The sequence below is a fragment of the Hyperolius riggenbachi genome, chromosome 8, assembly GCF_040937935.1.
Source record: "Hyperolius riggenbachi isolate aHypRig1 chromosome 8, aHypRig1.pri, whole genome shotgun sequence".
Taxonomy (NCBI): domain Eukaryota; kingdom Metazoa; phylum Chordata; class Amphibia; order Anura; family Hyperoliidae; genus Hyperolius; species Hyperolius riggenbachi.
The window spans coordinates 25,501,985-25,517,699 of NC_090653.1; the positions used below are offsets into that span (position 1 = coordinate 25,501,985).

Below are 15,715 nucleotides of genomic sequence, written 5' to 3' on the forward strand. Positions count from 1 at the left end.
GGAGGATCATATTGCACAGCAATCACAGTGCCTGCCCTTCTAGCCCAGCAAGCTGTCCACAAAGTTACTGAGCTGTACTTCTGAGACAAGTTTCCCATTTGTTCACAACTACGGAACAGACAGCCTATAATGAGCAGCACACTTCAGCCAGTATGTGTGCTCTACACATATCTGGCAGTGGCACCCATGTCCCCTCTCTCTCATCTACCTGTCTCCCTGCAAGGCTGGCTCCCCTCCAACAGAGCGATCCATCTCTGCTCTGCTTCCAGGACCCCGCTGCCCGCTGAGAGGGGGGGGGCGTGCCGCTCCTGGCCCCGCCCCCTTTGTGATCCGAATCAATCATTTTGATTATTCGGATGATTCGACTCACGAAAAAGATTCGGATCAAAGATGATCCGGACAACACTAATCTCAATAACATGATTAACATTCCACTTCTTCCCAGTCTTCCCTCCATACATCCGGTTTCCTCTGGAACACCTGCTCAGGAGGTAATAAACTAGCCTGTATTAATATTAATATTTAGTATTTATATAGCGCTGACAACGCTGTATGGAGTATATAGTCTTGTTGTAAGGAGTCGCGGAGACACCGCCGCACAGACTGGCCTCATGGCGGCGGTGTCTGCGTGTCAGCCGGCAGCTTCAGCCACGCGGCTACTGCATGGGACTGGAGGGAGTTGCGGAGACACCGCCGCTCAGACTAGCGGCATGGGGGCGGTGCCCGCATGTCAGCCGGCGGCTTCGGCCGCACAACTACAGCGTGGGGTCTCCTCTGGTCTGTCCTCCTTGCACAGCTGGAGGGTTACGCGCGTGCGCACTAGGAGACAGGTGCTTTATGCAGATAGAAGGGTAGTCAGCTGATCTCGCCGGTCAGCTGACTCCAGGGGGTCTCTGGATTGGCTGAGTGGCAGGGGCAGGGCTGCACAGTACTCTCACTACATATACGGGCAGCCTGTCAGTTGCAGGTTGTCTGCTGTCGTCAGTACCTCGTGTGCTAGCGCTCCGACCTTAGACTAGATCCCTGGTGTTGATGCTAAGGACTTCACACCAAGACTAGGACATTGCTTATATTGTATTTGATTTCCTGTGTATGATTCTTGGCTAACTCTGACTCTGATCGTGCTTCCTGACTCTGTACTTCTGCCTATCTGCCTTATCTGTTGCTGAACCTTTTGCCTGATTACCGATTACTCTCTTGCCTTACGATTTTGTACCGATACTTACCTCTCTGTTGCCAACTCGATTAGTCTGACCTCTCTACTCTCACCAGAGGGCCCTTGTCTCTGGTGAGGGGCTCTGTACTGTTAGGGCCCTCCAGCTCCTCTGGAGAGGTACAGCTAAGCCTTTCAGTACTACTGTTGCACCAAGCACCACATTATTGTAATTCTCTGCTATACTAGTATTATTGGTGATTCTGCAGGTCATCACATAATCTGGTATAGAGTCCGCATTATTGGTGATTCTGCAGATCACTGTATAATCGGACATTTGAGTTGCTACACAGTACCTTTACACTTGTCACTTAACTGTCCCTCAGAGGAGTTCCCAATCGAATCCCTACCATAGCCAGGTATAGGTGCACGCAGTATCGGTTAGCCAGGTATAGGTCCCCCCAGGATAGGTAGCCAGGAATAGCTGCCCCCAGTATAGGTACTGTAGCAAGGCATAGGTGCACACAGTATAGGTGCTCCCAGTATAGGTAGCTAGGCATAGGTGCAACCAGTATAGGTAGCTAGGCATAAGTGCTCCCAGTATAGGTAGCTAGGCATAGGTGAACGCAGGATAGGTAGTGAGGAATAGCTGCCCCCAGTATAGGTACTGTAGCTAGGTATAGGTGCACACAGTATAGGTGCTCCCAGTATAGGTAGCTAGGCATAGGTGCACCCAGTATAGGTAGCTAGGCATAAGTGCTCCCAGTATAGGTAGCTAGGCATAGGTGCACGCAGGATAGGTAGTGAGGAATAGGTGCACCCAGTATAGGTAGCCAGGAATAGTTGCGCCCAGTATAGGTAGCGAGGAATAGGTGCACCCAGTATAGGTAGCTAGGCATAGGTGCACGCAGGATAGGTAGTGAGGAATAGGTGCTCCCAGTATAGGTAGCCAGGAAGAGGTGCTCCCAGTATACAGTATAGGTAGCCAGGAATAGGTGCACCCAGTATAGGTAGCTAGGCATAGGTGCTCCCAGTATAAGTAGCGAGGAATAGGTGCACCCAGTATAGGTAGCCAGGAATATGTGCACCCAGTATAGGTAGCTAGGCATAGGTGTTCCCAGTATAGGTAGCTAGGCATAGGTGCTCCCAGTATAGGTAGCGAGGCATAGGTGCTCCCAGTATAGGTAGCGAGGCATAGGTGCTCCCAGTATAGGTAGCGAGGCATAGGTGCTCCCAGTATAGGTAGCTAGGCATAGGTGTTCCCAGTATAGGTAGCTAGGCATAGGTGCTCCCAGTATAGGTAGCTAGGCATAGGTGCTCCCAGTATAGGTAGCGAGGCATAGGTGCTCCCAGTATAGGTAGCTAGGCATAGGTGTTCCCAGTATAGGTAGCAAGGAATAGGTGCAGCCAATATAGGTATGGAGGAGTAGGTGCTCCCAGTATAGGTAGCTAGGTATAGGTGGCCTCAGTATAGGTAGCTGGGCATAGGTGCACCCAGTGTAGCCAAGCAGAGGTGCTCCCAATATAGGTAACTAGGCAGCTGTGAGGGAGAGCTGGCATAGCGCTACAACTCACCTTCCATGATCCACGCTTCTTCAATCTACTTTGCGACATTGGTAACAGCGCCCAGTGATGACACGCGGTTACGTCATCACGGGGGCGCTGTTACCAACGCGACAGATGCCTGGGAGGAAGGAGACTGAAGAAGCGTGGATCGCAGAAGGTGAGTTGTAGCGCTAAGCCCATTTTCCCCTCCTGCTGCGACCCCCCTCTGCCGCTCTGCCACGGCGTCTAGGACGGTCACACGGTCTGCCTGGCCCTGGAAATGGGCCTGGTAATTAATATCAATGAACTGTTCATGCCCAACTCCTTCACCTTCATGGGGCTCACTAAGGCCCATATGGCTAACTCCAGGGTCGTAACTACAAATCATGAGGCCCCCCCAGTGTTCATACCCTTTCCCTTGCCTTCTTCTGGTGACTCTCACAGCCGGGGGACCCATCTCACAAGGGTGATAAAACAAGTTTGGACATTGTTATCTTCAGACTCATAACAAGTGTAGCCACAAAAATACCTGGATGAAACCCTTTATAGGAGGGAGTGAAGTAGGAGTTGGGGCCCCCTGACAACTCTGGGCTCCCCTGCAGCTGGAAGGGCTGCTCCCCTGTAGTTATGTCCCTGGCTAATTCCATTTGATAGTGTGTTTAAAGCAGTCCTCTCATATGGTGGACTTGAAGCAAGCATGGGAGAATAGCAATGCCCCAAAATGGATAGTTACTTCTGAAGTGCGAAGCCTCTGAATCCCAGTGCAGGTTTCCTCTGACCTCCTCCACCGGCTCAATCCAGCGCTGAGACTTTCAAAAAGCAGCCGAAAAAACACAAACCCACTTGGGCTCCGTTGGAAAAAGCCAATTCCGATTGAGCTCTGCCTTTTCCAGCAGAGCCCAAGCTGGTCTGTAACAGTGCACATGTGTGCGCTGTTGACAAGCAATTTTTAGGGGTCCCAGCACTGGAACAAGCCTGTGGAGGAGGACAGGGGAAGCCTCCAGAGTATGCAGAGTCTCCCTTCCCGAGGTGAGCCAGGATTTGAACCCCTGGTCAAAGGCTCAAATCCTGCATCAAAGGCAACAGCCTTCCTTACCAGTACGCTATCCAGGTGACATGTATGCTCTGTGTATGTGGTACCAGTGTTGGTGAATTATTTATGGAAACTGGAGGCAATCACACTCTAGAAGACCTGTATGGTCTGTGCATGAGGGACCATTTATGAGTGAACCATTTATGGAAATTGGACGCCAGTCACACTCTAGAAGACCTGTATGGCCTGTGTATGGGGGACCAGTGTTGGTGAACCATTTATGGAAACTGGACGCCAGTCACACTCTAGAAGACCTGTATGGCCGGTGTATGGGGGACCAGTGTTGGTGAACCATTTATGGAAACTGGAGGCAATCACACTCTAGAAGACCTGTATGGCCTGTGTATGGAGGACCAGTGTTGGTGAACCATTTTATGGAAACTGGAGGCAATCACACTCTAGAAGACCTGTATGGCCTTTGTATGGGGGATCAGTGTTGGTGAACCATTTATGGAAACTGGATACCAGTGACACTCTAGAAGACCTGTATGGCCTGTGTATGGGGGACCAGTGTTGGTGAACCATTTATGGAAACTGGAGGCAATCACACTCCAGAAGACCTGTATGGCCTGTGTATGGGGGACCAGTGTTGGTGAACCATTTATGGAAACTGGAGGCAATCACACTCTAGAAGACCTGTATGGCCTTTGTATGGGGGATCAGTGTTGGTGAACCATTTATGGAAACTGGATACCAGTGACACTCTAGAAGACCTGTATGGCCTGTGTATGGGGGACCAGTGTTGGTGAATTATTTATGGAAATTGGGCGCCAGTCACACTCTAGAAGACCTGTATGGCCTGTGTATGAGGGACCAGTGTTGCTGAACCATTTATGGAAACTGGACGCCAGTCACACTCTAGAAGACCTGTATGGCCTGTGTATGAGGGACCAGTGTTGGTGAACCATTTATGGAAACTGGAGGCAATCACACTCTAGAAGACCTGTATGGCCTGTGTATGAGGGACCAGTGTTGGTGAACCATTTATGGAAACTGGAGGCAATCACACTCTAGAAGACATGTATGGTCTGTGTATGAGGGACCAGTGTTGGTGAATTATTTATGGAAATTGGACGCCAGTCACACTCTAGAAGACCTGTATGGCCGGTGTATGGGGGACCAGTGTTGGTAAATTATTTATGGAAATTGGACACCAGTCACACTCTAGAAGACCTGTATGGCCTGTGTATGAGAGACCAGTGTTGATGCATCATTCATGAAGTGAGGAACTCTTCTCTTTTTCCATGACCTTTATAGCATGTGTGTAAGGGATCAGTGTTGGTGAACATTTCACATAAAGTGGACACCACTCTCCCCCTCCAGGACACATGTCATGGACCAGTACTTGGTGTATCATTCTAGGAGAATGGCACCACTCACCCCTTCCATGAATAGTCTGTGTATGAAGGAACAGTGTTAATGTATCCTTCATTGGGTTTGAGCTCCACATACTGCCCTACTGCACATGTAAGGCTTTTGAATGAGGATCCAATGTTGATGTACCATTCATTGAGTGGTATTGCTAGCCCCCACCTGCACATGTACGGCCTCTGTATGAAGGTCCCATGATGGTGTACCATTCATGCTGGGCAGCACAGTTCACCACCTCCTGGACCAAGGACCACTGCTGGTGTAACATTTGTAGAAAGTAGCATGACTCATTCTTGTCCCGGGCATGTATGACCTGTGTATGATGGACCACTGCTGGTGTACCATTAATGGAAAGTGGGCATCGCTCTCCTTCCTACTCAATATACGATGTGTATGAAGGTCTAGGTATTGGTGTACCTTTTATGGGATGTAGCACCACTTACCCCATCAACCATCCTGGACATGTGCGACTTATGTAGGAGAGACCATTTCTGGTGTTCTGGTGTGGTTGCTATTATTGGACTTTAGCACTACTCACCCCATCATCAAATCCTTGCGCAATATGGGCCCTGGATAACTCAAGGATTTATTGCAACTGCATCACACCCCCCACAATCTTAGATCAAAAGGATATAATAACTTGAGTCCATTCCAAAACCTTTGGAGCCAGAGCCTTCTGTCATGCTGCCCCTACACTTTGGAACTCCCTGCCACATCCAGTCAGGACAGCTCCATCCCTGGAAGCATGAAAGACCACCTGTTTGGTTTGCACCTGACTATTTCCTCTGTAAGGCTAGGTCCACACTAGGCACGGTTGCAGGATGGACATTGCAGTCCGGGATCAGGGGAAGTACCATCAGACCGAAAACTGATGAAAAACGGACAGAAAACGTCTCTATCATTAGGAAGGTAGTGGGAGGATTTTTTGGGCCAATAATAAAGTTCAGGCTATCCGTTTTCTCATCAGTTTTTGTTGCTATTTTGCCTGTGGAGATGGAGATGCATTTTCTCATTGCTTTTCACTACCCATCCGTGTATCCGTGGTCCGTGAAATGCAGCAGATCCAGACCTTCTGTTCAGGTTTTGAAAACGGGTCCCCGCAAACGCAGACCGATCCGTTTTTTTCTTGGGTAAAGATGGCTGCTATTTTTAACATTAGTATCCGGGACTCCGTTTTTCATCAGGGCTGAAAAACGCAGCCACAGATAAGTTTCGGGACCTAGTGTGGACTAGGCCTAACACAGTCCACCCTGCAACCCTATTTATTTATTTATTTATTTATTTATTTATTTGTTGTATTTATAAAGCGCCAACATATTACGCAGCGCTGGACATTAATTTAGGTTACAGACAATATTTAGGGGTGACAAACAGCAATATGACAATACAGGAATACAAGAAAACCAGATCACACAGCACAGTATGAGTACAAGGTAATGCTTAGTCAGTCACTGGATGGGAGCATAGAGTTAGGCAAGTTAGGTTCACTCAAATGCATAGCATGGGTGCACAGTAATAGAGGTGCATGATCAGGTAGGACACAAAAGGAGTGAGGACCCTGCCCAAAGGCTTACAATCTAGAGGGAGAGGTAGGGACACGAGAGGTAGGGGACCAGAGTTCGGCTGTGGGTTTAGAGCAATTGTGAGGGGTGGTAGGCAAGAGTGAAAAGGTGAGTTTTGAGGGCCTTCTTGAAGGTGTTGAAGGAGGGGGCTGCCCTAATGGGTGGAGGTAGGGCGTTCCATAGTGTCGGAGCGGCTCTTGAGAAATCTTGGAGGCGTGCATGGGACTGGGTGATGCGGGGGACGGTCAGGCGAAGTTCATTGGAGGAGCGGAGTGAGCGGCTTGGTGTGTATCTCTGAGTAAGATCAGAAATGTAGGTTGGACAGGTTTTGTGGATGGATTTGTAGGTCAGACACAATATCTTGAATCTGATTCTGGACTGGATAGGAAGCCAGTGGAGGGATTCACGGAGGGGAGCCGCCCTGGTGGAGCGATGGGAGGAGTGGATAATTCTGGCAGCCGCATTCATGATGGACTGCAGTGGGGCTATTCGGGTCTTAGGGAGTCCAGACAGAAGGGCATTGCAGTAGTCGAGGCGGGAAATTATGAGGGCATGGATGAGGAGTTTGGTGGTGGCAGGGGTCAGGAAAGGGCGAATCTTACAGATGTTACGAAGGTGGAAGTTGCAGGACTTTGTGAGGTTTTGGATGTGGGGAGTGAAGGAGAGTGAGGAGTCCAGGGTGACACCCAGACAGCGGGCTTGAGAGGTAGGGTGAATAGTAGTGTGGTTAACAGTGACCTGCACATCTGGGAGGTCCAGGGATGACCGGGGTGGGAAGATCATAAATTCCGTTTTGTCTAGATTTAGTTTTAGGAACCTAGCGGACATCCAGGAGGAGATGGCAGATAGGCAGGAGGAGACCTTGTCCATGGTAGTGGTGGATATGTCAGGGGTGTGGAGATAGATTTGGGTGTCATCTGCATACAGATGATAGTTAAAACCCATGGAGGAGATAACCTTGCCAATGGAGGATGTGTATAGGGAGAACAGTAGGGGGCCAAGGACCGAACCTTGGGGGACTCCCACTGAGAGGTGGTTGGGGGTGGACGAGGACTCATTGAAGGAGGTCGTGAAGGAGCGGTTGGAGAGGTAGGATGAAAGCCAGGTCAGGGCGAGATCGTGAATGCCCATGGATTGGAGGGACTGGAGGAGTAGGGGATGATCTACTGTATCAAAAGCTGCTGAAAGGTCAAGGAGGAGGAGAATGGTGTATTTACCTTCAGCTTTAGCTAAGGCAAGGTCATTGACCACTTTGGTGAGAGCCGTTTCGGTTGAGTGGGCAGGCCGAAATCCAGATTGCAGTGGGTCTAGTAGTGAGTTGGCATTGAGGTACTGGGTCAGGCGTTTGTGAACCAGACGCTCAAGGAGTTTTGAGGCGAAGGGGAGGAGGGAGATCGGGCGGTAGTTGGAGGGTAGCAAGGGGTCGAGGGAGGGTTTCTTGAGCAGAGGCAGTACAGTGGCCTGCTTGAAGTCTGAGGGGAAGGTGCCTGTGGATAGGGAGAGGTTAAACATGGTAGTGAGGACTGGGGCCAGATCCGTGAAGTGAGGCTGAAGTAGATCAGAAGGGATAGGGTCAAGGGGGGAGGTAGTGGTATGGGAAGTCTGCAGTAGGTGGTTGACCTCCTCAGTGGTAGTAGGAGTGAAGGAGGTGAGGGGAGGATAGGGTGGAGAAGGAGTAGGTTGTGAGCAGGTGGGAGGTGAAGATTGAAGATTGGATATTTCCTGACGGATGGAGACTATTTTGTTGGTGAAGTGGGTGGCTAAATCTGTGGCAGAGAGGGAGGAAACAGAAGGTGGGGGTGTGGGTTTAAGCAGGGAGTTGAAGGTGCTAAAAAGACGCCGGGGATTGGAAGCTTGTGCTCCGATGAGCTTGGTAAAGTATTCCTGCTTCGCATGAGCAAGGGCAGTGTGGAACTGCTGCAGGTTAGTCTTGTACTGTAGGAAATCCTGGTTTAGTCGAGTTTTCCGCCATTTTCGTTCAGTGGCGCGTGTTTCCCTCTGGAGGTTGCGAGTATGGGTAGTGCGCCAGGGCTGGCGGTTAGGGGGTCGGTTGCGGCGGAATATTGGTGGAGCAGCTTTCTCTAGGGCTGATGAGAGAATTTGGTGATACTGAGCTGCAGCAAGATTAGGACAGGTTAGGGTGGGGAGAGTGGAGGATAGGCCATGGAGGGAGTCAGCAAGGACGCCAGGGTTGAGCTTGCGTAGGTCTCGCTGCCATCGACCAGGTGGGTGGGCGGGTAGTTTGGAGGTGCCTTCCGTGAGGAGGTTGAAGGCGAGAAGGTAATGGTCTGAGGGTGGAAATGGTGCGATGTCGAGGTCTGCAATGGTGGTGGATTTAGTGAATATAAGGTCGAGAGTGTGACGTGCAGTGTGAGTGGGGGCGTTGGTGTGTTGTACTAGGCCATGTGAGTTGGCTATGGTGAGTAGCCGGGTCGCAACAGAGTTCTTGGGTTCATTGATGGGTATATTGAAATCCCCGAGGATGATGGTGGGGAGGTCAGAGGAGAGGATGTGTGGGAGCCAGGAGGCAAGGTTGTCGAGAAATTGTCGTGTGGAGCCCGGAGGGCGGTATAAGACTGCAACAATGGCTGGGAGGGGATTGTAGAGGCGGATAGTGTGGGCCTCAAATGATGTGAATTGTAGGGAGGAAGGTGGAGTGAGGACACGGAATGTGCAGGATGGGGAGAGGAGCAGACCCACCCCTCCCCCGGTCCTGTTGTCTGGTCTGGGGGTGTGACTGAGGTGAAGCCCCCCGTATGAGAGGGCAGCCTCTGCGGCAGAGTCAGAGGGGGTGAGCCATGTCTCAGTGAGTGCGAGGATGGTGAGGGATTTGGAGAGGAAGAGGTTGTGGACCTCTGTAAGTTTATTGCGGACCCTGTATTGATATGAGACATACTGTTCATCTGTGCTTTGAGTTCTATGGGAGAAAAGCACTTCACAAATGTAATGGTACTGTGTATTGTATCATACAATTCTGGACATCCAGCATGTCCTTTGTATGATGGACCAATGTTAATCCATTTATAGAAAGTGAGCATCACTCACTCTTCTCCTGGCCATGTATAATTTGTGTATGATGAACCACCGATGGTGTACCATTTATGGACAGTGAGAACCACTCTCCTACATGTGTGACTTGAGTATGGGAGACCAGCAGTGTTGGACTGGGAGCTGGAAAAGCTGAGGAAATCCACTTGCTGGCCAAGCAGCAGTAATCAGGTGTTGCTGCTCACAGTGAAGACTTGCTGCAGGTTTCTATTGGGAGTGGTAACACAGGGTTAGGGCCCATTCTCACTTGAACGGGAATCTTAGATGTGAACGGGTCCTGACTGCTGATTGGCCAGCAGATTTCCTCAGTTTTTCCACCTCCTTGAGTATGTGGGACCAGTGCTGGGACCCTTGATGGAGGTTGACAACTGCTCACTCTCGCCTTGACTGAAGTTGCCCGTGTATGTAGGACCAATGTTAGAACACCATTCACGGGGTGCAACATTGGCCTTCCTCAAAGGCATGTATGTCCCGTGTATGTAGGATCAACATTGGTGAACCATTTATGGAGAGTATCAGCACTTGTCCTCCTCCTAGGCACGCATGGGCTGTGTATATGGGACTAGTGGCAATGTCAATTACCAGACAGTGGGGAAGATTTAGAGAAACCAATCCAGTGAGGACCGGAAAAAAAAACCTGATGCAAAAATAGTACTAAGGTGGGTCAGATGCTTGGATTGGCCAATCAGAATCCGTGACCCAGGCATCTGCTCCACCCTAACATCAGTTGTATTGTTTTTGATAAGCCTGTCCAGGTGTATTGTTATATGAAATGTAGGCTGTCACCCTTAGCAACCCATCTGTTCTAACTGTAACCTTTACACCGGGGACGAAACAAGAAATATGGTTGGCTGCCAGGAACAAGGAGCGTGCATGAAAAAGAGGCGCAGGGAAATTTGATCACCCAATTTTGGCTGGTAGAATATCAGTAAATTTACAAGTATTCTACATTTTGAAAGTGTAAATTATGATAGTAAAATATCTGTAAATAATATCAATATTATACAATATTATACAACTAAACCTAATCCTATCACACAGGACCCCCCCTCTACTGATGCCTAGGCCTAAGCACCCCCTAACGATGCCTAACCCTAAGCTCCCAATGCCTAACATTAAAAACACCCCCACACCTAACCGTAACCATCCCCCCCACCCACCTAACCGTAACCATCCCCCCCACCCACCTAACCGTAACCATCCCCTCAACACCTAACTTTAACCATCCCCCAATGCCTAAACTTAAAGACCCCCCCATGCTTTTTCTTAAACCCCCCAAACCCACACCTAAACTTAACCCTTACGCCTAACTTTAACCATCCCCCTCAGGCCTAACCTTAACCATGCCTCCACGCCGCCTATCTTTAACCATGCCCCCACGCCGCCTATCTTTAACCATGCCCCCATGCCTAACCTTAACCATCCTCCCCATGCCTAACCTTAACCATGCCCCCCATGCCTAACCTTAACCATGCCCCACACCTAACCTTAACCATTCCCCCCATGCCTAACCGTAACCATCCCCCCCATGCCTAACCGTAACCATCCCCCCATGCCTAACCGTAACCATCCCCCCCATTCCTAACCGTAACCATCCCCCCATGCCTAACCGTAACCATCCCCCCCCATGCCTAACCGTAACCACCCCCCCCCCCCCATGCCTGACCTTAACCATCCCCCCTGCCCAACCTTAAAGGCACATCCACGCATGCCTAGCCTTAACCCCTATCTCGTTGTCTGTCAAATCCCCCCCCCCCCATACACGATAATCAAACCGGCAAAAACAATCATTATCGGCACCCATACAAATGTAACACTATAAAGTATCATTTATATGTGTGCCTATGGGGTGCCCACATTTCGGCCAGTATTAAGCACCATACACATGCTCAACAGCGGTCTTATATGCAGCACAACTGTTGGATTGACTTCTTATCAGTCTTATCAGCTTTTTGAACAATTATAGCAAAATACTTTTTTTAGCAGTCTCAACTTGTTTCACAACAAAAGTTGTTCAAGAATTTTGCTGCATAAAAGACCGCTGTAGAGTGTGCGTATGGGGCTTAATTTCCTACTTCTGTACAGGGATCGGCCATGTCCCCTGAGAAGCTGCAATCTATACGTTGTCCTCGTTATGTAAGCTGTCTCTGCCCATTGTCTCCTGATACGTGTCCCCACCAGGAGATCTGTCATTCGCAGGTCATGCGAGCGGCTCAGTACATGAAGCTGGTGATAGGATTATCAGAGGGGCAGCAGAGCAGCCGGTGTGGCCCGAGCAGAGGCAGAAGCCTGGCACCACAGAGGAAGAAACCTGATCTGCTGCTTAGTAAACTTGTGGCATAGCGCAGGCAGCGCCACCGTCAGTAACAGCTGTGTACCCCTCGCTCACCTTCTCCTCTGTTCCCATGTAACTCGATTGCCTCGGCAGGCTGGGATGTGGTGTGTGCGTAAGCTGCACTGACTCAGCAGACAGATGGCACAGAGCAATGTGCAGAACATTGTGCAGCTCCACCTGCAGAGTATCAATTCCTGACATCTCTGCTTCTTTTCTTCTAGGTTACAAAGACCGAAAACTAAATCAATCAGAGGGATGGAAGATCTCACTTACCAGGCGGGACAAACTGGGCTTATCAAGCATGGAGAAAAACAGACAGCTGAGAGGTGACCTGATTAACATGCATAAATACATCACAGGGCAATACAAAAGCTTGGCAGATGAGCTTTGTGTCCCTAGGCTTGTACAAAGGACTAGAGGACATGATCTGCGTATGGAGGAAAAAAGATTTTGACATCTATTTAGGGGTTCTTTACAGTAAAGGTAGCCATACATCTAGCGATGTATGGGCAGATTTGGCCAAGAGACAAATCTCTTTCTAATCGAATCTGAAAAGAGAGAGATCTGTCAGGTGCCCATACACCACAGGCCGATTCCCAATCATCTCTCGGGAATGGGCCTTGCACGCCACATCCGTCTGTCTCGCCGCCGATGCTGTGCCCCCCTAATGAAAAACGTGCCCAGTGCAAGGTATACATTACCTTTCTGCCGCCTCTGCTAGTCCCCACAGGCTCCGGACACATTCTGCTCATCATACACACACGCCACGTGGTTGCCTAGTAACGTGGCCACGTGTATGACAGCTGATATCATATGCACGCCCCTTACTAGGAAACCACGTGGGGCGTGCATGTATGGCGAATGGAGTGCGCCCGGAGCCTGCGTAGACAAGCGGAGGTGGCGGAAAGGTAGAGCCGGATTTGTACTCTTTACCGTCCCAGGCCACTGTCACCAGCCGCCCCCCTTCGGTATAGGTAGCGAGATGACCCCTCCCCCCTTCTCTCCAGTATAGGTAGCCTGACATTTATCATTAAGGGGGACAGCGCCGGGTGTTTCGACACGTTCCTCTATCATTGTGAAATTGCATGTTGTTACCGCTGCGCACCTTATCGAGCAAGTTGGCCAAACATCTTGCAGTATGCGCGATCGACTATGCGACCAATTTCAGAACCGACATTGGTCGCATTATCAGTCGGCATGCACTTGGAGGCACCGATATTCTTCCGATTCAATTATAATAATCGAATGGGATGGACAATCGGCCGCCAAGTCACCTGATGTATGGCCACATTAAGGGCCCATTTTCACTACCTACAGATATGCACCGTTTTCCCGCATCTGAGCCAGACAGAAAAACTATACTTATTCCGTACAATAGCATGCCATCCGGATTGCATGGCGGTGCGATTCTGGACGGCATGCTGCAGCTTACCACATCTCTGCAAGTTCTGTCTCAGTGGAAACCGGCCCTAAGACGCAAGCCTCACAAGACGCACACCGGCTCAGTGGAAACCCGGCCCTAAGAGTTGTTAAAGCGCACCTGAACTCAGAACTTCCTCTCTGCTCTAAAAAAAATAAGCAACAGCATAATAACCATGAAAATAAAACATTTCTTTGTTACAGCTGATACAAATCCTGCAACACATCGGCAGTGTATCTACCTCCTGCTTTCATGAAAGCAGACATATTGTTAACATCCTGTGTTTACAAATTAGCTGCTCTGCCGTGGCAGAGGAAATTCCTGAACTGACACAGCTGATAGATCAAATTACAATAGAGATTAGTCACAGATGAGGGGGGATTAGACAGGCTAAACTCTCTAAATACATACAGGATGCATTTCTCTCTGTTTTCCTTCTGTCTTGTGCGAGAGTTCAGCTCCACTTTAAAATGTGAAATATTTTATTTATATTTAATGCTTTCCTTGCATTGAAGGGCATCCACGGCTATAATTACTACTAGGTAATTCCCAGCAGAGTTGATCCAGGGATTATATCTGAGTGCCACCTGGATTCAGGAAGGAATTTTTGGCCCAAGCCTTGTAAGGGCTCGTTCACTCACACTTGGAGCAATTTCACTTTTTTTTAAGTGCTGGTGATTTTTAATCGACTTCCAAGCGCCTCTGCAGTGTTGTTCTATGTGAGTGTTCTCACACGAGCGATGAGCTTTCTATCCAATCACAAACGTGGCTCCTGCACCATTTCCTGACCGTTTGTGATTCAATAGAAAGGATAGGGAAATTGCTAAGTGCTTACAATGAATAAATACATTGTATTTATTCATTTCCGAGGCAAGGAGTTCACTTCCTGACTGACGTCAGGAAGTGAAAAAAACATTGGTATACAAAAGCACTTAGAAAAGCTCTTTCAAAATCGCTCCATAAATCGCTCAGCGCTTGCGATATTGTTTTGGCGATTTATAATGTGAACAAGGCCTTAGGCCAAGTCTGTCTCCGGTGGGCTTTTTCCCACGGTTTTTAACCACTTCAGCCTTCAGTCGTTTTCACTTTATGCATCTGAGCAATTTTCACCTCCCATTCATTAGCCTATAACTTTATCACTACTTATCACAATTAACTGATCTATATCTTGTTTTTTCCGCCACCAATTAGGCTTTCTTTGGGGGGTACATTTTGCTAAGAGACACTTTACTGTAAATGCATTTTAACAGGAAGAATAAGAAAAAAACGGAAAAAATTCAATATTTCTCAGTTTTCAGCCATTATAGTTTTAAAATAATACATGCCTCCATAATTATAACTCACGTGTTGTATTTACCCATATGTCCCGGTTATTACACCGTTAAAATTATGTCCCTATCACAATGTATGGCGACAATATTTTATTTGGAAATAAAGGTGCATTTTTTCCGTTTTGCATCTATCACTATTTACAAGTTTAAAATAAAAAAAAAAATAGAAATATTTCATCTTTACATTGATATTTAAAAAGTTTAGACCCTTAGGTAAATATTTACATGTTTTTTTTTTCTTGTAATGTTTTTTTGTTTTTTTTGTATTAAACATTTTATTTGGGTATTTTTGGGAGGGTGGGATGTAAACCATAGTTTCATATTGTAAATGTGTCTTGAGTTTTATTTTTCTTCACTTTTAGTTGTAGTTTTACTTTTTGGCCACAAGATGGCGGCCATGAGTTTGTTTACATGACGTCACTCTAAGCGTAACACACGCTTAGAGCGACGCATGGGGTACGTTACAGCCAGAAAAAGCGAAGTTTCCGAGAGAAGCTGACGCTTTTTCAGCGGGGGAGAGGAATCAGTGATCGGGCACCATAGCCCGATTCACTGATTGCCAGGCTAACGAACCGCGGGCGGGAGTGCGCGTTCATGCGCGCGATCGGCCGCTGGAGCGCGCGGACGCGCACATGGCCTCCTGGGCGTAGCTAGTACGTTCAGGAGGCTAAAGTAGTTAAAGCTGTTTCCGGCGATTTTCTGCGCGTTCAATCTTTTTTTGGGGCGTTTTTGTAAGCGCTTCCGTGTTTTTGATCTGGGGGGGGGGAAAAATTACAATGTATTTTTTTTTTTTAAACGCTCACGCAATCGCTTGCCAAAGTGTTTTTCCTATACCTTCCATTGAGGCAAATCGCCTC

At 48.6% G+C, this 15,715-nt stretch overlaps 1 protein-coding gene across 15 annotated transcripts in view; it reads left to right on the forward strand.

The window, feature by feature from the left end:
- The window catches only part of GIPR (gastric inhibitory polypeptide receptor), a 309,157-nt gene that overhangs the window by 54,584 nt on the left and 238,858 nt on the right, over nucleotides 1–15,715 (forward strand). For 14 of the 15 annotated variants that reach the window (XM_068250112.1, XM_068250105.1, XM_068250107.1 and 11 more), the window contains one exon: nucleotides 12,329–12,433. In XM_068250112.1, the coding sequence (XP_068106213.1) occupies nucleotides 12,329–12,433 (105 nt within the window). Of the gene's footprint in view, nucleotides 1–10,621; nucleotides 10,690–12,328; nucleotides 12,434–15,715 lie in introns of those variants that run through there. The other variant, XM_068250117.1, reaches the window with a different exon arrangement.